This window comes from Branchiostoma belcheri, unplaced genomic scaffold (genome assembly GCF_001625305.1).
Source record: "Branchiostoma belcheri isolate BF01 breed outbred unplaced genomic scaffold, Haploidv18h27 scaffold118, whole genome shotgun sequence".
In the NCBI taxonomy this organism is placed as follows: domain Eukaryota; kingdom Metazoa; phylum Chordata; class Leptocardii; order Amphioxiformes; family Branchiostomatidae; genus Branchiostoma; species Branchiostoma belcheri.
This window is the reverse complement of record NW_017802580.1, coordinates 484,564-504,879: the sequence shown is the minus strand read 5'-3', so window position 1 is coordinate 504,879 and position 20,316 is coordinate 484,564. Positions and strand designations below refer to the sequence as shown.

At 39.5% G+C, this 20,316-nt stretch overlaps 1 protein-coding gene and 1 long non-coding RNA gene across 2 annotated transcripts in view; both read right to left on the bottom strand.

Annotated features, from left to right (window-relative positions):
- The window catches only part of LOC109462513, a 16,161-nt gene extending 5,355 nt beyond the window's left edge, over positions 1 to 10,806 (bottom strand). The window contains exons 1-11 of the mRNA XM_019759066.1: positions 10,789 to 10,806; positions 10,440 to 10,704; positions 8,541 to 8,750; positions 7,736 to 7,864; positions 6,884 to 7,009; positions 5,570 to 5,783; positions 5,077 to 5,237; positions 2,441 to 2,668; positions 1,896 to 2,108; positions 1,439 to 1,554; positions 59 to 103 (exon numbers count right to left, since the gene is read on the bottom strand). Of these exons, the coding sequence (XP_019614625.1) occupies positions 59 to 103; positions 1,439 to 1,554; positions 1,896 to 2,108; positions 2,441 to 2,668; positions 5,077 to 5,237; positions 5,570 to 5,783; positions 6,884 to 7,009; positions 7,736 to 7,864; positions 8,541 to 8,750; positions 10,440 to 10,704; positions 10,789 to 10,806 (1,725 nt within the window). The remainder of the gene's footprint in view (positions 1 to 58; positions 104 to 1,438; positions 1,555 to 1,895; positions 2,109 to 2,440; positions 2,669 to 5,076; positions 5,238 to 5,569; positions 5,784 to 6,883; positions 7,010 to 7,735; positions 7,865 to 8,540; positions 8,751 to 10,439; positions 10,705 to 10,788) is intronic.
- A 448-nt stretch (positions 10,807 to 11,254) lies between these two features.
- On the bottom strand, positions 11,255 to 13,870 carry LOC109462553. The gene is made up of 3 exons (XR_002139774.1): positions 13,802 to 13,870; positions 12,785 to 12,876; positions 11,255 to 11,351 (listed from the first exon to the last, which is right to left on the bottom strand). It is a non-coding gene; the product is annotated as an uncharacterized LOC109462553 (long non-coding RNA).
- Between the last annotated feature and the right edge of the window lie 6,446 nt (positions 13,871 to 20,316).

Genomic DNA, 20,316 nt, shown 5'->3' with positions numbered 1-20,316 from the left:
TTTATATCTATTATGTATACATATATGCATATATATTAGGAAAAAGCTTACAACGTACCCATTCAGCTTTGTAGGATGTTACTATTTGTTCAGCTTTTTCATCCTAAAAAGGAAAAGATAGAAGAGACGCCAATACGCTATTAGATATTGGCAAAGAACACTAAGTAACATTGATGGTACTTACAAGTACATGTAGAAATATTGGATATTGTTAAGCACAATTTATGTCACAAAATCTCCCAACACTATTATTATAAACTCATACCCATTGCAACACTAGGTAGTCTATTCAAAATGATTTTCTTACATACATATAATAGTTTCCTAACCAAATATCTTATTGTGACAACGTTTTAACCTCCTCCTCAGTTTGCTTAACCTGGTTACCAAACCTATTGTGGCCCCCGTGGCCTGCATCCTCTTTGCATTTATTTATGTAGGACTGGGGAGCTATAATAAATGGTAGGTTTGGTTACCAGGCAGGGGGGATGATACTATCTCATCATTCTTTGCAATACACATTCCACAACACGTGTCCAAGATGGCTGACTGTCAGCACCAGGCATATAGTCTTGTCATGTTTCCTTTAAAAGTGCAGCAATGGCAACAATTTGACCAGTAATTTTTGGTTCTTTGAATTATCAAATGACTCAAGTAGTGTATGAGACTTTTGTAACTTATGTACAACTTCTTACATTGTGTCATAAACACTTATGCAAACATTTGCTCCAAAATTGGTGCTCAAACTTCACCAAACTAAAGTGCTTTTCTACAAACTCTGTTGATTGGTGATATCATACATCTTGTGCATCAGAAAACCCCAAATGCACCAAAAAGCACCCATGGGAAACGGAAGAAAATTGCATTTGTTGATGATTATTAAATAAAATCATATCAAATATAATATTTTCTTCCGTTTCCCATGGGTGCTTTTTGGTGCATTTGGGGTTTTCTGATGCACAAGATGTATAATATCACCAATCAACAGAGTTTGTAGCAAATGTTTGCATAAATGTTTATGACACAATGTAAGAAGTTGTACATAAGTTACAAATGTCAGATAGCCTCATACACTAATTGAGTCCTTTGATACTTCAAAGAACCAAAAATTACTTGTCAAATTGTTGCCATTGCTGCAGTTTTAAAGGAAACATGACAAGAATATATGCCTGGTGCTGACAGTCAGCCATCTGGGACACGTGTTGTGGAATGTGTATTGCAAAGGATGATAGGATAGTATCATCTCCCCCCCTGGTTACCAGGTTACTATTCGAAGACGACAAAAGGCTATCAAAATTGCAAAGCTCTGCACAGTAATATATATATATATATATATATATATATATATATATATATATATATGGTTGTAAAAATGTTAAATCGTCCTAACAACATGCTGAAAATAACTGCAGATTTGGAAGTCATGTCTGGTACTTACCAAGTTGATGATGTTAACGACATATGCTTTAATATACAGATTAGTTGTTGGAGCAACCTCCACGTTGTAGACAGTCTCGCTAAGAAGATCCTTTTGAAGCTTGTATTTGTGGTCGACTGCAAAAGATTAAAAATGCTGTTAGATTCCCTGTCCAAACAGGTATTTACTCCAAGCTTGTATGAAGAAATTTATAGTAAGGCATTTTGCGATCTGGTGGATTATATAGGAAGTCGACCGGCCTGCCCCTTTTCAGTCCCCAAGCGCTGGCACACGGCAGACATGACCAAGAGAGAGGGATGGAGGCAGTCGTGCTTGGCCATTAATTATAAGCACGCATGGTCCCTGTGCATCCAATGCCACAGATTTGCTCCGTTACCGTTCGTGATACGTGTAAACTATCCAAAACCGTGTCCTAGCATGGTTCTGGATAAAGCACAATTGATGAAACAACACATACCAACACATTTAGGTTTCTGTGTTGCCCAGTCGAACTCTCCCGTTGATTCGTTGACTTGAACACACCGTGCTGTATTGGGGGGACTTCCCTTCGGGAACTTGAATCCCGTGTCACAGGTGTACGTGATTCTATTATAAGGCCAGTAGAACTTCAGGACGGGATTCCTTTTTCCGAACAGGGGTTTGCCCGGATCTTTGCACCCTTTAATCGAAGCTAATGAGAGATGGAATAAAATGAGTAGGGTGCTACTGCAAGATTGCTTTTTTACATACTAGGCTGAAATCAGTGTCTCTCATAAGTCTAATTATATACTAAGTAAACTTGTTGACATCCTCTCTGCATCATGTGGGGAAATGCTGTTTTTTCATTCAACAATTCAAGCATTGCGGCCAGAGGATGAGAAATTTTGTGGACAGACTACTCCTACGTCTTGCAAGCTACGGGGCTGAGTGATGTGAGTGTGTGTGAGTGAGTGAGTGAGTGAGTGAGTGAGTGAGTGAGTGAGTGAGTGAGTGAGTGATAATACGTATAACTTGATGACCTACTGTTGCAGGGCATTATGTCACAGTACTCAAAGCCACTGGATGTGAAGCACCATGGCCTGATGTCTCGAGCGCTCACAGGAGGGTTGCGACATTTGTTATCGACAAGATTCGACCATGGGTACTTTTTTGGGTGGATATCCGCGTCCCATCGATTGCAATCGCCTTCACCTATGGGGTCTCTGTACTCGTCCCCTCTGTAGTTTGCTCCATTTCCATTGAAGCACTCAACTGTAAGGACGACAGAAATCAATCATTACTAAGAAATTGGTCACCCACAACAATTGTATGACAAAATGGTAAATACAATTAGTTTAATGTATGTACTCTTCTATTACTAGTGAACAGAGACGAAATAATTACCATCTATTTATGGCTTCACCACTATGTGGTGAAGTCATATTGTTTTTCCTCATGTTTCTTCTTCTACTCAAATCTCCTTCTCCTCCTGCCATTTCGTTAAATGGATTCAATTTCTTCATTCATGGGCCAAATGGCATGAAATTTGGCATGAAGGTAGATTAGCCAAATACCCCCAGGCTTTTTTTCTTTTTTTGAACAATTGTTTTATTTGGATTTTTGGCCATTTTCAAGTAAAAAAAAATACATTTTGGGATCAGGAGCCCTGGTAATAGAACCAAATGACCTGAAATTTGGTATGTGGATACCTTGGACATATGTCAACAAAACCTCATTCAAGCCTTTGACATACACCACTTTAAAATTGTGTAAAATATGGCTTTTTGGCTATTTTCAGCCAAAAAAATTTACATTTTGGCTCCTGTGCCATAATATTGAATCCGAATGTCCCGAAATTCGGTATGGGGATACCTTGGACACATGTCAAAAGAATGCCATTCACGCTTTTGACGTACACTACTTAGAATTGTGTAAAATAGGGCTTTTGGGCTATTTTTGGACAAAATCTGTACATTTTTGGTCCTGGAGACCTGGTATTACACTCAAATCATCTGAAATTTGGTATGTGTATGCTTTATTTTCTACCAACAACAACAATTAATTGTAATTTTTGGCATACTCTCCCTTAAACTTGTATAAATTGGGATTTTTTGGCCGTTTTTAGGTCACAATTTATGATATAGTTGGGGATGACTATCCATGAGTCATCAGTCTGGCATGCACAGCAAGAACCAATAGGCATGCAGCTTTCCTCTAATCTTCTTGCTGATTGGCTGTTGGAATTTGATTGAGTTCACTCCATGAACAGCTGCATACCATAAGTAGGTACTGCATCGAAGTGTTTTGGTATGTATGTCAAACTTTCCTGCTCAAGCATTGGAATGTGGGGCATAAACGCTTTTTTATCTTGAAAATCAACAGTTTGCATGCATCATGCAAATAAAAATACTACTCAATAATGTAAGGGGATAGCTATCCAACTGTTGTACCCGTAGTTATATGTCACTTTATACTATAGTTATATCGATGTAAAATATTGCTTCCCTTGTCATGAAAGTTTATCTGTGTTGGTACAAGTCATTATGAAATAATTCTAAGCTTTTAACTTCCAACACTAAGATTACAGAATTAGGACTTACCCAAATTTTCGGTTGAGTCTATCAACCTTGTTCACGGAATGGACCCGTCTACTCTTGGAACGTGACGTCAGAGACACGTGGCCGTAGTAGCTAGTAATACGTGCTAGATAACTTGTGTCGCCCCCCGTCTCTGTTCAGGGTAGGTCTGTGAGCTCTTATGTAAGAGCTCTTATGTAAGAGCTCACAGACCTACCATGAACAGAGACGGGGGGCGACACAAGTTATCTAGCACGTATGACCCGCTTTTACGGTCACGTGTCTCTGACTTTTTAAACGTTGTAACTGAGTTTGCCATTATTACTTTAACTGGTAGTCTATTCCATGACCCTGCTCCTGAGTAGAAAATAGACCTTCTGTATACTTCCCGACGGACCGTCGGCAGGTGAAGAAGGTCAGAATCGCTTTGTCATGTTGATCGTACTGGCCTATGTCTACAGTATTTAACATTTGTCTCATGTATTCTAATAGAAAGTTGCTAAGGCACTTTTAAGTTAGCAAAAGAAAGAGTACAATAATCAGAATGCATAGAAAACACAAATTTGTGTCTGAGAAAATACGATCTATTTTGTGTATACTATATATTGTCCATGATGTAAGGAGATCGAGTCGGGCCATGACATAAGTACAAAGTAGAAAAAAAAATCTTCGGGAGAATTACGCTGGTTTATCAACGGACTGCTCTCGGCGTTTTGCACAGTATTTTCTTTAATATTGGCGGGGCATTTAGAATGGGTTAGTTTCTGCAACAAAACGCTCTGGCCAACTTCGGATTGGCACAAAAGAAATAGAGATATGCTCTTTTTTCCATGTAGGATAAAATTGTCCGGATCGAGCCAAATAGATTGGCTCGATCCGGATTTTACACCAGTGGGAAGGCTCCGATTGGGTTTGGCTTGATACGGATCAGCAACGACTAACGTTTGCCTCGCAAGGTTGGACATTGCTGAGAACCGAACCGGATTTCGAGCTTTCTTATTTGGGTAAAGTTGACGGGATCAAAATCAGATCAAAGCTGGTCACTAATCCATTCGGCTCAATCCGAGCATTTTTTTCCTAGTGGAAAAAAGGCTATAGACCTACCGCCAGTCTGGGTCCTTGAAGGCCTGACGTTGTTGCAGTTGTTGTAGTGGAACATGTCACAGGTTGGGAAAATTGACCAGGTTGGCTGATGTTTACACGAGTACTTGACCTCTTCACACCAAGACCGACAGGGCAGCATTTGCCGGGGGTTCGGACTAAAACTAAAAAGTCACAAGAAGACAATGATGGCTACACTGATAACGACATGGCGACAAATTGCAGTGGTGCCAAAGAATTCATACAAACATTTTACAGAATGGATTTTACGAAATACATACGATATACTAGTAAACATAAGAATTTTACGAAATACATACTGTCCTTTACCGGAAACATATGGATTTTACGGAGTATATTAGATCTCTTACGCGGAAAATGCAGTGGATACAACAGGAATGCCCTTATACTTAGTATCAATGTAGTTTTAGTTATAAAGAAAGATGTGTGTTACTTCGGCAATAGGCTGGATGTACGGAAATTGGCAATAACGTACCTGGAATTGCAGCGCGGCGCAATGATGGCACAGACGTAATCTTTAATACGGGGATGACACCCGGAAACCGCCAGATCCCTGTAGGCATTGAACTGGTTTGACCTTGCGATGTCATCTACCGTTGTGTAGGCGGAGTTGAGAGGATTGGCAAGTGTCATTTTGTCGTACTCAAGGTCACTGCACATCCTCAAAGACTCTGGAATATCTTGACAAGCTGGATGAGAAAACAAAAACGCATCACCCCTCGTGAAACATTTGATCAAGTTGATTGAATGATTGATCGATAGCAAACATTCTTTCATCACAACTACACTAACCAACGTTTTGATGGTCGTCCGTAATCTTCGTCAAGGACATGGCCATCTGTCATCTTCTTTAGGGCAAATTTCCATGATGAAAAATCATTGCCGAAACATATATTTCTGTTTATGTTTGGAAACGCATTCTTATTAGCCATAACCCACAGCTTCAGTGAACAGTGAACCAATCATGATAAATGCTCTGATGAAGATGACAGACGGTCATCGAAATGTTGGCTCTTGTTAATAAAGAACGTTGCTATTCATAAACACATCACTTGTGTTGTTTTGAAATGGAAGGGGGTTAACATTTATTTTCAGCGTTTCCTTTTATTGTCTAACCCCCAGTACCACATCAGTACAACACCTGTTATGCTTCGGTCCCAATTGAAGAAAGGGGCCCTAGCGGGTAGTTCAGAACCATGCCCGACCATGGTTTAAGATAAAGCATACAGCAGCCGTAAAAGAAAACCGTAAAAGAAAATAAGAGCTGGTTCTGTAAGCGACCATAGTCCAAGACATTCAAGATAAGGATGTCGTTGAAGGTATTTTAAATACGGTGTAGGTCATGGATAGGCCATTCAGGTTGCTCCAAAGTCTGTGTAACACAATATTTCACTCTCCAGACCTTGTGACCGTTTGGGAAATATCAATTTATAGTATATAGAAACTCAGAATTCTAAGAATTCATTATCACTAGTTTAACCCTTGTCCTGCTGGTATTTTTTTAAACATTATTTTTCAATAATTTCATGTCTGAATCAGGTCATAGGCCCTAGACATTTTTTGTGCTCTTTGGTGGCATTAATTGACTTTCGCCGAGGTTTAATGCGTTGTACATACCCCCAAATCCTACATATACAGGGTACTATATGAATGGTAATCTTACTGTATGTGCATCCCATGTGTATATATGCCCACGGGACAAGGGCTTTAAAGATTTTTAACATTGATTTACAATGTTATTCAACGTACAATTTTATTGTAAATCAACGTATGCTAACCTAGTACCTACCACAGGTGTTTGCATCCTCATCTTCACCGTCTCTGCAGTCGTTGTTTCCGTCACACCGTTCCCAAGCTTTTATGCAGGTCACACCGTCATCACACAGGAACTGGCCGACCTCACAGGTAGATAACACTGCAAAACAAATTACACATATAAATACAGAATACAACGCGGTGTATCCCGTATCACCCGAGGTACCAGTCCGACCGCGGGTCAAATCGCCGGAGGGAGATCCAACTTGCGGGAGGACTAAGTCCGACTGTGATGCCGAATACACAGTGTTATATTTTATTTATGTCATACGTGCCCGAGAAAACGCACCGTTCAATGCAAAATGAGCCAAAGTTTGGTGGCCCTAAACCAAAAAGAGATGCAAGAGCATCAGTTCGAACTTCCGAATCCTGTCGAATAAACGTGAAACGTCCAAATTTTCGAAAGCGGCGAAACGCATGTGAATTATCCTTTGAAACATTTGGATGTCTGTGTGATAACGAGATATGTATAGAACCCTGGGCTGTACTAAAGTATATAGAATACTGCACGGTGTATTCCGTATCGCCCGAAGGACGGGTGGGAGATCCGATCCGCCGGAGGGCTGGGACCGACTGTGATGCGATGGAAATACACCATGTAGTAGTTTATTTAATCTTCAATCCACCTAACCCCTCGTCCACTTTCGATCCCATCAGCAACGACCGTTCTGAAAAGCGACGCCCGTTTACGAGATGGAATTTTTTATTGCCTACGTATATCTGAACTGCCTTACTGATTTAAAGTAGATTAGAGATCATTGCATTGGCGTTCATGTTATCAGGAAAGACCAATATTGTCACACAACCAACAGTTTAGTTGGTGTACCTTTTTCTACTGCTGTGTAGTTGGCCTGAAATCCCTTCAGGTTTCCTGATAAGTTAGAGGTAAATCTAACAGTCATGATGCTTCGGGTTGACGTTATTGGACTCGGGATGTTTGCTCCATGAAGCCTTTCTGTAAAAGGTAGGCAGATCACAAATAACAACGGTGTTACGCACATATGATTTGCTGGCTAAATATGAAAGTATTCCATCGCTTATTCTAAAAATAAAACATAAATTTTATGTGTTTTCACATCATTATGTTATATCGTAATGCTTTTGTAACAATAATTCAATTGCTGTGAAGAAAGCGCACCGAGTATCCGGTAGGAGTTTTCCTGAATATGGTTTGTTCTACCGCATAAATACATGTATTATATATCATGATGAAGATAAACTCAATTCTCCTGACCTATCTGTGCTGTGTATTATATATCACGATGAAGATGTTCTCAATTCTCCTGACCTATCTGTGCTGGTCAGCAAACTTCTAGGGGCCTGATCAGCGGGGACGGGGGGTATGCTGCTAGAAGCGTGATGTAGTAAGGGCAAAAATAACCTTTACGCCGTAGTTCCCTTCGCTAAGAAGGTTATGTTTTCAGAGGCGTACGTGTGTGTGTGTCTGTCTGTGTGTCTGCCTGCCTGTCTGTCTATCAGGCTGTACTGTCAACACGATAACTGGAGGATCCTATTTGCATAATCAGGAGGAGTAATCTTTACTTTGTCAGTCATAAAGATTAACATCATTTGGCGAAGGTATGAGATCGTGAAACTCTAGTTTACTACTGAAACACAATTATTTTCCTCACTTATCTCCCACGCTTCATCAGTTGTGTTTCCGTCATAGACGTACAGGAAGTCAGACCGCTCCTCAAGGTTGAAATCCGTGAAGGTCAGCCTGACGACTTTGGGCGGAGTGACAGAGATCTCGTAGCGGCACTCATTGCCGTTAGGGTACAAGTTTGGGTAGTTTGGGCTGGTGAACGTCCCATCGTCACCCGTCAGGCGTTTGTCGCATACTGTTAACACAAGAGAAGTAGACAAAAGAACCCTGGTAGTTGTCCCAAAAGAGATATTACAAGAATTTGGTACATTGTTTAAAATAAAAATTTTGGATCCAACACAAAGAATAGTTCTCAAATCTTTCGACTGGTCACTCTGGTAATCCTCAGTAGACTGATCCAGTGAGACATGTCACCTGGCTATGACGTTCATTGACGTGTCAAAAAAAAAACTATGGCTATTGACAGGGCGGTCCTGTCAATAACATAAAGTATTGCACTGCTGACAGGACGGTCCTGTCACTACTGTCGTACCAGTAACGTTACTGGTACAAAAGGACCCAAGAGAATAAGACAGTGACTATTACACAAACAGACCGTTAATGACTAAGTAAGAACCATGGAGGTCTAAAGAAAGTTATATTCTTGCTGTTTGTGGCGGACTTTGTTGTGGTTCTGGGAAATACCGTAGTGTTGCCCGCCCACTTGGGTAGAAATAAATGTTTGTTTATTACCTCCATGAAAAATGGAGGTATTGTTTTTGGCGCGTCTGTGTGTGTGTGTGTGTGTGTGTGTGTGTGTGTATGTGTGTGTGTGTTTCCGCACATTTGTAGTCAGCATAACTTTATAACGCCTTTATGGATTGTGATGATATTTCGTATGCTGGTTAGTCTTAGCTATAGGAAGCCGAAAGTCAAGGCCAAATATGGGCCTCCTGATGGATGACCTTGGTACTGCAGCAGAACTTCCGGTTTTTGTATCTTTTGTCCTGAACATGCTACGGTCTGGATGTTTTGATGACAGATAGCTTATCCTGTCAAGAATAAATGGTGTAAGTTTGATCTCCCTAGCGGATTGTTCTTGAACTGCAGGCTAGTTTCTGGTAAAAACTTTTAAAGCCAGTAAGTCCAGATAGGAACAACATATTCTCATCATTTTTTGTATGTAGGTAACTGAGAGAGAGTTTTACATAATTAAGTACAAATTATGCAAATGAGGACTTATTTTGCATAATTAATGAGAAAATTCTATAATTACAGTGTTTTATATAATTGTACTGCTATACATATCTATTTAATCTGTAGCAGGCGGAACATCAACAGATACCAATTATGCAAATGATGACGTTGTTTGCAGAATTTTGTGACTCCTTATTGGTGAATGATGGGTTACTGAAAGGTTAACACCACTATGCATATATTATGTTAATGTACAGGTCATTTGCATAATTAATGAGGACATGTCATTTACAAAAACTCATATATTTCATGGAGGTATCAGATCTAGGAATTTTCGGGACGGTGAACTGTCATCCAGAACTCGCCTCCGGGATGACAGACACGCGCTGCTGCCGCATGGCTTACGGGAGGACAGGCACGCGCTGCCGAGCGGGGGATCAGTGTAGGTACGGCGATCTCAAGCTGGGGCCGCAGAATCGTAAAAATTGGCCGAATAGCAACCTACATAAGCACCGGGGCAAAATTGAAATTGAAAAAAAAATTCCCGAAATTTTATCCGTCCTGTCAATAGTAGAATAATTTGCAATGCTGACAGGATTTTTTTACAATAATTTCTGTTATTGACAGGACGGTCAGTTTGTTACATTTGTTGCGTTGCGTTAACTATGTTACATTTCAATCGTCACATAAACGTGCATGAGTGGACGTTCTGTTCACCAGCTCTTAATTTTACAGGATTGGACCTTACCGCATACTGGTACGTCACAATTCTCCCATGTCTCGCCGGGATCCGTCGTGTAACACCAAATCTCGTGCCAGCTTCCTGGATTCCGGCAGTAGTTATTCTCCAACCCGGCTAATGGGTAATTAACAGGTGTATATTGGTGTTGATGGGGTGTCTGACTGTTCCAGCGTTGACAAGTCTTGCCTGTTTCTGTCATAGAGGCTGTCCCTCGGTAGGATGCTCCATTTCCCTGCTGGCAATTTTCTGGTGGAAGGGATTTAAACGATGTCTTGAATTCAAAGGCTCACGTGAAAAATAACCACGTTAAGGATGGGGAGGAGGGTTACGAAGACGCAGTATGGAGTCAAGATACCATCGTGGAGGCACACATGTGTGTGTGTGTTTGTGGGTGTGTGTATGTATGTTAGTATGTATGTTTGTGGTTTAGCACAATAACTCAAGCTTTAGATGGATTGTTATATAACTTGGTGAGTGTGTAGGTCTTCATGTGACCTAGAAATGATTAGATTTAAGCCCCCTTGCGGCTTGTTACGGTACTGCAGCGGTACTTCCGGTTTTGATATCTCATGATCTGGACATGCTAGGGTCATAAAGTTTGGATGGTAAAAAGATTTTTATGTAAGCCTGTGCACCACAAAAGAGTACCTAGTACTACTACCTATAGCTAGTTCCTCATGTACCTAGAAAGTAAAATTCCTGCACACTGATTACTTACTGCACCATTAGGGTCGCCCCAGAGGCGTTGCCAATACTAATACAACAAACAGTATGTAGCAGTCTTCCAAGCACAGGAAATAACAATAGTATACTCACGGGTGTTAAGCATGGGAGATTGGGTGGTTTTGGTCGTTTGGGATGATACGCTTTGAAGCAGTAGCCAGCAGGAAACCGCACTAAGCGTCCACATGATGTACACTAGACATGGGTGATAAAAGGCATCTATTAAGATAAAAGGAATCTATTAAGATGAAGAGTAACGAATTTAATATCAATCAAATATTATTTCCAAATAAGGATAAATAAAAATAACCATTGTTATTTTGTCGACATTTCAAAGTTTTTTATTTGACTGTTCGAAAGTACCGGAGGAAGATACACGGAGGAAGACATACATGCAATCCAACTTTTATATTTCAAGCGCAATGGAAAGAAATAGGGGTCTAGTTTTTTTACCAGAGTAAGAAAAAATGTTTTTGTCCTGATAATTTCACGCCCGGTTGGTTCAGTATGTAAACATAACCCACCATGACCTTTATATGTATATCCATGCGCACAGTCAGTACAGACCCAAGTACTCATCTTTTTTAAACACTGAGTATCAAATAGTAGTAAACTATATTTTTTACTGACTTTTGGGGATGGCAACTAGAGACGAATTTCTTTCTCAAGATCTCCAAGCAGATCATACGGTGGCAAAGAAGTATCTATTGGCCACAGGAGTGCTAATTAGCCACCAAAGATGTGCCAGGACTCGCCCAGGGAGGAACAATTCGTTTCAAAAATGGTATTGCTGCCCCTCCTTGTGTCCCTATGAAGAGCCAAGATTTAGTTGTGCCAAGATTTTACAAGCGGTTTATAGCTTGAATCTGGGACACATTCTGTCACCCGCGCACATATCATGCAGTAAGAGTTCGTGCCTAGCTGGACCAGATAATACTGTAGGCAGTACTAAAATATGCTGACTGAAACATAGAAATGAATAACTGGGGTTCTTGTGGTTCAAAACCCCAGACATCACGAAACGCATGTTGAACCATCTTTTTCTTTGTTTAAACTGTCTAAAATAAGTATAGAGACTCTTTCTGTAACGGTCAACCAGCTGGCTCACAAGGAGGCAAGACCCTTGAATGGTGGTCAGGGCAAAAAAAAACTACCTGGCAAGCACATTTTGATTAGGTAACAACTAGATGTCAACAGCCTTTGAACTTTTCGACTTCTAGCAAATCTTCGGTGGCTAATAGACACTCCGTTGGTCAATATAGATACTACCTTACCACCGTTTGATCTGCTTAGAGATTACCCAAGAAACCCGTGTTAACTGAACTGTTGTGTCTTCGGAGTTCCCTTTATATAATTTCTAGATGCAGTTGTTGCACGGTGTGCAGAAAATATATTTATAAATCTTAATCAAGAATTTGAGGTTGATCAAAACCTATAAACAACCGATTGTGTTAAGTGAGGTACGAGTAGGTCGATCAAAATGTCTATTATCAAATCAGAGGGTCTGCATGGGAAGGGGGGGGGGTATATAAACGTAACGCTTATCGGCAAATTGGTAATTGTTTATATACGCACAACACACGCTAAATTCGGGAATACGAATTGGTAAAACTAGAAAGCTAACTTACATACAGAAACGGGCGCTCGGTTGTGACTGTTGGAGTTCTGGAGTTCGACTACGAAGAACCTGTAACCGATGACTTCTGACGTATGAAGTAACCTGCAACATAGAATTAAAGAAATCAATTACGTCTCAATGACAGTATACCGACAACGCATTTATGTCACGTATCCCTCATTCAGGGTCAAACGTGAGGGCATTGGTGAAATGTAGCCTTAAGCCACAACATGTTACCTCTGAACCCGTTCAACAGCTTCCCTTTGTTTGAAGCCAATATGGTACCGGGGACTGACTGGCTCAACCAGAATGCCTCGAGGTGTTAAAAGACTATGTTATCTAGTAGAACTATAAAATTCCATGCCTACTTTCGGAGTCTTCTTATTTATGTACAATCGTTCGAGCAATAATTGGGGGCTAGGTTACCCTTTGATAAAATGCTGATTTTACGATTTGGTCACATTCACTGTTTTACTATTTGGACGTCGTATATAGTTTAGACTGTGAAAGATCCAACCACAGGCAGCCTTTTTGTAACACAAAAGCTGGGCTTTGTATGGCTAGGCAAATAATGTCCTTGTCACTTGAAATGACAGTGACAAATAGTTCATGCTCTCATAAAGCATTGCAGCTAACACTAGTTAATTACACTAATTTGATGGTCAAACGATAGGCTTTAAACACACAATAACAACGTTAATTGAATATAATGTACAATACTCCTGTATGTACGTAAACCACCATGGCTAGCTGAAATGCGTACCTAAACGGAACCTACACGCGCAGAAATATTGATTGACCTACTGCAGCCTCCTTTATAAACATAGATGACCAGTTAGTAACTCAGGACAACAACTAATTAAAAGTGGCAAAAATGCATTACATCGGCCCGAAAATTCATTACTTTTTACGTACGTGTTGGAACAGATTTTAGGTCATATTACATACCAATGCGTACAGTTGAGCCTTTGTGATGTTTATAAGTTTATAAAGATAGAATGGACAGGATTTGTAGATCAGTGCTCACCTTGTGTCGGTCCAGCGGCTGAACATCAAACCCACCCGGGTCTGTGTTCGACTGAGTCCCAGGGCCGAGTGACGACACTTGGCATTTGGTACGTGTCATGTGGCAAAACTCGTGCACACTAATGAGTCATACGAACGATTAGCCTATTCCATTAGCCTTGTTGAAAGGGGAGGGATACAGAAATATACTTTGTCGTATATGTCGTTTGTATCGCACACGAAAATCAATGTCTGCCCTAAATATACACAATATCGTGCCTCCCTTTTTAGCAATTAGCTAAGTTGGTAGGATTTGACATAAACCTCAATGATCTCTCTGATGATGTTTTAGTTCATTTATTCCTTAGAGGTTCTGTATCACTATCATATCCAAATAACTTAAAATTTTTACTTTATGTTCAATCATTTATAAAGGAAACTAAAAGATTTGAGTAATCTTTCCTATCAATTTTGTAAGTTTTGCCTGTAGTACTTTACACATTGTAACCTTATTCATTCTATTCTGTTATTATTAAGCTTTGCATGTCTGTTTTTGCATTTGCTTTTGTATTTTTGTAATGTCAGATGGCGACATGAACATAAGCTCCGGCTTGAGTGTGTCGTCATCCTGTCCACTTTGCTTCTAAATGTTTTAATAAAGAAAAAAAATGTTTGCCGTGAATATGCGTTTCCTGTACAATTACAACAGTTAATTCACTACTACGAAAGAAACCCTCCTTATTCACAGATTTTGATGAAATTAATTGAATTTACTGTAGACCGTTATCTTGTAGGAAAATGTAAAAAAATGCAAATGTCCAATGTCAAAGGAAAGAAGGTAGGCAAAACTTTACAAAGATCCAATGATAGGGTCGGCCAAATCACCTTTTTTATTGGATTCACTGCGTAAGATTCACTGTTCTGTTTGCATCCCAGAATATGTAGTAATCGTAATGTATTAAAACTTTTTAAAAGTCAAAATTATGTGCTCTTGTATAAAAAACTTTTTAAAAAATTATTTACATAATTGCAGTCAGAGAAACTGTGTATGAGAAATGGCATAATTTTTTGGAGAAATATGACAGATAATTCACACTAAGTCATGATTTAGGAAGTGTGCTGTAAAGAACACCATAGACTGGTAGAGGACAAATTGTGAAAGGGCCGAGGTCGGCCAGGACTGTTCTTCTCCTATACGTCGTAGGGGGCGCTGTCAGTCTGTACATGCACCCTTGCCTCAGGGGACAAGGGAAAAATACGTTACAGTTTACCACAAGGTTTTTCCGCGGTTCGGTTAGATTATGTCCTTGAGTTTGGGCAGCAGGAATGGTCCATTGGTTTCACGGTTCTGTATGTTAGGATTCCAAAATGTGTAGCAATCCCAATAAGTAAGAAATCGATCGGAAATATCTTAAAACCTAAGATCATATATGTTATATGCTTTCCAAATGATTTTACACTCTTTCCCGTCTGGCAAATGGCACAATATGTGGAATGGGACAGGGCCCCAATATCATGAGAAAATCACAATATTCGGTGATAAGTGTGGTATCTGGGACATTATAGAGGAGACCCAAAAGCAAGGCCATGACTGTTATTTTCTTCTAAGTCGCAAGGGGCGCTGTCGGTCTGTATGTGTACCCTAGGCCTTTTCTCGGGAAATGAGTAACAAAGGGATTCTGTTGAACCTACATGTATGGCACAATCGCTCATGCATGTGCTCGACCTTACAGGCCTCGGCAGCAAATGTCTCTAATGGTGGGTTTAGATACTCATAGCAACTTTTCCGCATACGGACTTAGACTAACGCGGTTAGAGTCAAACCTGTCTGCCACTGCAACTTTAATGCTTTTAAAATACTGTAGTTCTAACCACGAGTAGAAGTGAGCCGCGCATGCTTTTATATATATATAATGTGCTGTAGTAGTAGCAGACGATGGGAAACAAGTCAGAGTAAAACAGGCTTCATGACTGCAACTTTTGTACAAGTTTTGGTACAGTCATTATTGCTATACCAGACATCGGGAAGTCTTTGGATACCTTACGTTTAAAATAGCTACCACCTACCTTGATGTAGATGGGTGGTCCCCGTTTTCGTTCTTGGCGCCGTGCCCATTTGGTCCTACGCACCCCAACAAAACTACATGACATTATAATTTTAACAAAAGATTAAAGATGGACTAACATAGGTCAACTAAAATAGATAAACTTATCGTGAACAAGACAAAATCGTAACTAACCCATCAACAATCAAATGAAATAAGGTAACATAGAAATAATTATAATCGTTCAGATATCAAATCATAATGGTAGATAGTCAAAAGGTATGTCAACTTAAAAGTAAATAACTAAAAGTGGAGTCTGCATATCAATGGAAAGAAATATAAATAATCAAACCAAAGTGGCATGGAAAGTCAAATAATACAGAAGTAACGGAACAAGTTGACCTTGGTATGTCAGTGTTCAGTAGTTATATATTCTTGATTGTAGATCTTTTTGAACAGCTTAAGTGTTCCTGCCAATTTTAGGCGAGACGAAAGCGAGTTCCATAACGTCGCCCCAGAGCACGAAAATGCTTTCTTTCTGTGCTCAGATTTTAGTACAGTTTAAGTACAGACCTGCCTCTTCCTGTTGTGGCATTAAAATCGCCCATGACTACAAGATACTACATACTATACGGCGATTGACTCCTGATAGGTTGTAAAGACAACAGCTTGTAAAAAAAGGGACTTTGTGTCACTACATGAGTTTGTGGGTCCCAAGTCAAGATTTGACTAGAACTTTTGACTTTTAAGATTTGACTAGAACTACAGCATCGTAGTTTCTAAGCGTCTGTCCCCAACAAATGTCTATATTTCTTCTGTAAATTGCAAGGGTTATCAGAGTTTTCCTTTTTCCTATTGAGGCTTTTTGTCACATTTAGTAGGTATTGTAAACAAAGAAAAGCAAAGTTGTAAACTCATAAGGTATAGATCCTGATGTGGGAGGGGAGGCGTCATTTTCACTGATACAGTATTGGTTCTCAATTGCTAACAGAAATCATAAATAGTAACATAAAATAACTTTTAACCCTGTCCACAACTTATCTGATGATGACATTGTCCTCCAGGGACTACTGAGGATTTGATAGACTTAGATTCTCAAGGGCAAAGGTCACCAAATTGCGCCTGCCCAGAAGCCCCAATTCTGAGACCCCGATTTGATAATCGCATCCAAACCAACTGAAAACATCCTTTTTTTTGGAATGTGTTGATAAATGGTTGCATTTTCCAGCTGGAGAGTAATGTCTCTTTCTGTTTTGTTGAAAAAAAAATGGCTATTAGTGTTGTTTTGGCTGCTTGTTATAGCTCTAAAACAAATCCCTTCTTGTTGTGTTTTGGTGGTCTCCATAGGGGTCAGAGGTCATTCTCTCATTGTTTTGATTTTTCGTACTATGTTTCTCTCTTTAGAAAGTGACATTTTGGGGCTAAATGGACAATTTGGAGGTTGAACTACCCTGTCAAGTGACTTTTCCATAGTTGAACACTCATGTAGGTAGTTTTTGACAGCTTATTTTTGGTAATATAACTATGTTTACAATGCAAGTCTATGGGGTTTGGATTCGGTAGGCTGTCCCCTCAAGGCTGCTAGTCCTAAGACGGTGGCCATCTTGGTAACCCTTGACCTCTTCACCATCTCCCCCAATGTTTGCAGAAGATGATAACTGCCGTTGAAGACCAAAAAACGTAATATTTTGCTACTCTAAAAAATAAGGCAAGCTCACGAATGCTTTCTGTCATCTCATTGTATCAAAGAGTTTAGTTACTTTGTGGTTCAAATACTGTATTGTATTTAAAAATACATATCATAATGAATGAATGCACATTATTGCTCAACAATCGTAGAAGGTACAATGTATGGCAGTAATACAACAATACTACATAACTTTACTTATTACAAACTACTATCTAAACAGTATTTGAGTTACCTTATGGTCATGTATCGATGATATGTTCTCGCTTATGGAATAAAGTGTACAAAAAATTGGCGTGAGTTTCATCAATCACGTAGAATTAACAGTTAGTAGAAATTCTTCGATTAGTGACTGTATTTTGTAAGGTAAATTACGTACCTACATATTTTGGAGGTACGTAATTTACCCTACAAAATACAGTCACTGATCGAAGAATTTCTACAAAGTGTGATATTTGATATTAAAATTAAACTTGATCCAACTTTAGTTAGCTTGACAAAATCATTTGATATTGTGACATGATCTTAAAGGTCTATCGTAGGATTCAAAATCGAATACGTTGGAAGCTTTCAGAATCTTTCAGGAATCGAAATTTGTGTCCTTTTATACGTTTACATCTTTATAAAATTAGGTTCTTTCCGTCCGAGTGACATGAGTATTCACAATACAAAATGATTTATATGAAATGTACTATCTAGAACATTATGAAAGACAACGGAGCTTCTTTTACCATAATGGTACTTAGTAACTACCGTAGACACAAACGTTTCTCCGTATTGTTAGATTATTAATATGTACTTGACCTCAGCTGGAGATGTCATTTTATACACTGTTACTCCTGGGGTCTTACAAAACTCCTGTAAATGATAGCAGCACTGTATGTTTAATTCTACCTTACCCTGGTGGAATTCAGGATCACACAGGTAAAGCCGGTATAAAACCGCCCTTCGGCGTAACACACCAGCTTCGCAGGCACGGGGCGCGGCGGCAGCTAGCTATATCAAACCGATCGAACGACTTGTTACGCTCAATCTTGGCACATTTAATTGCAGGAGTTGTTTAAAGCTTTGTAGTGATGTTGCCCCAATTGTGCTTGGTGGCAACAGGTTCAAGTCTACGATCATAGTTCTTAGGAAATACGATTTATTTTAAATTCTTGGTTGATAACTCTGATATTTGAAGGCATGCATGTTTGCTTCTTGTTCTTTTCCCGTTTCCGGTCTGTTATCAGATACGCAGTGGCTGGTACGTCCACTAGTTTATTAGTAATTTTGTACATCAAGTCTGGACATTCTACGTCTGCCTTCCAGCAACACCCACTGTAGGTTAATTTTCATTTCCGTTGCACTAGCACCCCTTTCGTACAGTAGTTTTTCTTGCCGAATCTTGCAGCTTGGTTCTGTACCCTTTCCAGTTTATCTTTTTCTTTGTATATGGATGCCATACTGTCGCGGAATATTGCATGTTTGGTCTTACAAGTGACGTGTGTACAAGTGATTTTACACTTGTTTGGCATGATCATAGATTTTGTTTAATCACTTCCAATGTCTGTTTGGCCTTAGCAGTGATGTTGTTAACATGCATGCCCCACTTCAGATTACTTGTCAATGAAACACCGAGATACGAGTTTGTTTTTGTTGTTGTGTGTGGAGTTCTTTTGTTTGATATATCTCACTTAAGGACTATCAATAAGTCTTAGGGTACTAGTAGCCATTTTACCTTAGGTTGGCATGTTTTTTCTGCTCTATTTCAACTTTTAAAATGATGCAAAGGATTAAAAGTTATTGTTTAAGAATACGTTAAACTACTCCTTTTTAATAATCCTTCACAACTTAAGATCCCTTTTGAAGACACTAGTCGATATCTTAGACAAAAATGAAGACAACACAAGTGTGTGAAGAGGTTCCACGTGTCTATTCAAACTTTAGATGGTGTACAAGTTGAAACAGGAACGCACAACCCTGTGCGAACATAATGAATGAGATGTTTTCTGGACACAAAATACTGGAAACCAGCACGTCGGCAGAACGCACTGTACCTGCGCTAAACCCACAATGTATTGTGCATAGCACTTCGGTAGAACGTCTCATATAATGTAGTAATTACGTATATAAAGATGACATCCTGTTTGTATTTTCCAAATATCGTGTCGAAAAAAAGTCGTCTGCAAGAGGCCAAATTCTAATGCAATGTTGACCAAACATCCAACGAAAACCGTGAAAAATTTGGGGTTTCGCGTAGGCGCAGTAAGCTCTGCAGACGTGCGTTGGATCATGGAAACCAACTCTTCGCTATATTATTATGTCTTGATTAAATACAGCAAAGCCGCAGAATAAAGAAGAAAAAGTCAGGTCTGCTGATACATGTGTCTGACAACTTCCTCATCCTCGCCTAGACTTACCAATCTTTCGATACCATTGCAGTAGTCTCTTTGGTGGATACAGTGCCTCAGTCACAAAGCTATCATCAGCAATGACATGTCAGCAAAACAGCTACAAGTAAATATATAAGTACTAGTTCTGATCAATTCATTCATTTGTTGAAGCAAATTGACCTGATGAAATGAAAGTGATCTCTAGAGAAGCACAGGAATGAATGTACTAGTCGATAGTGCAAGAGTATACTTGATTAGTTATGCGTATAATGCTTGTTTAAATGTTAACTTACAGTTATGCCAAACTAACCTTATTACCTTACGCCTATGACAAACTAACCTTATTAACTTATAGCTATGCCAAAATAATTTTATCAGTTCTAATTATTCTCGGTTCTAAATCCTATATGGTCTACCTCAGAGTCTGTTA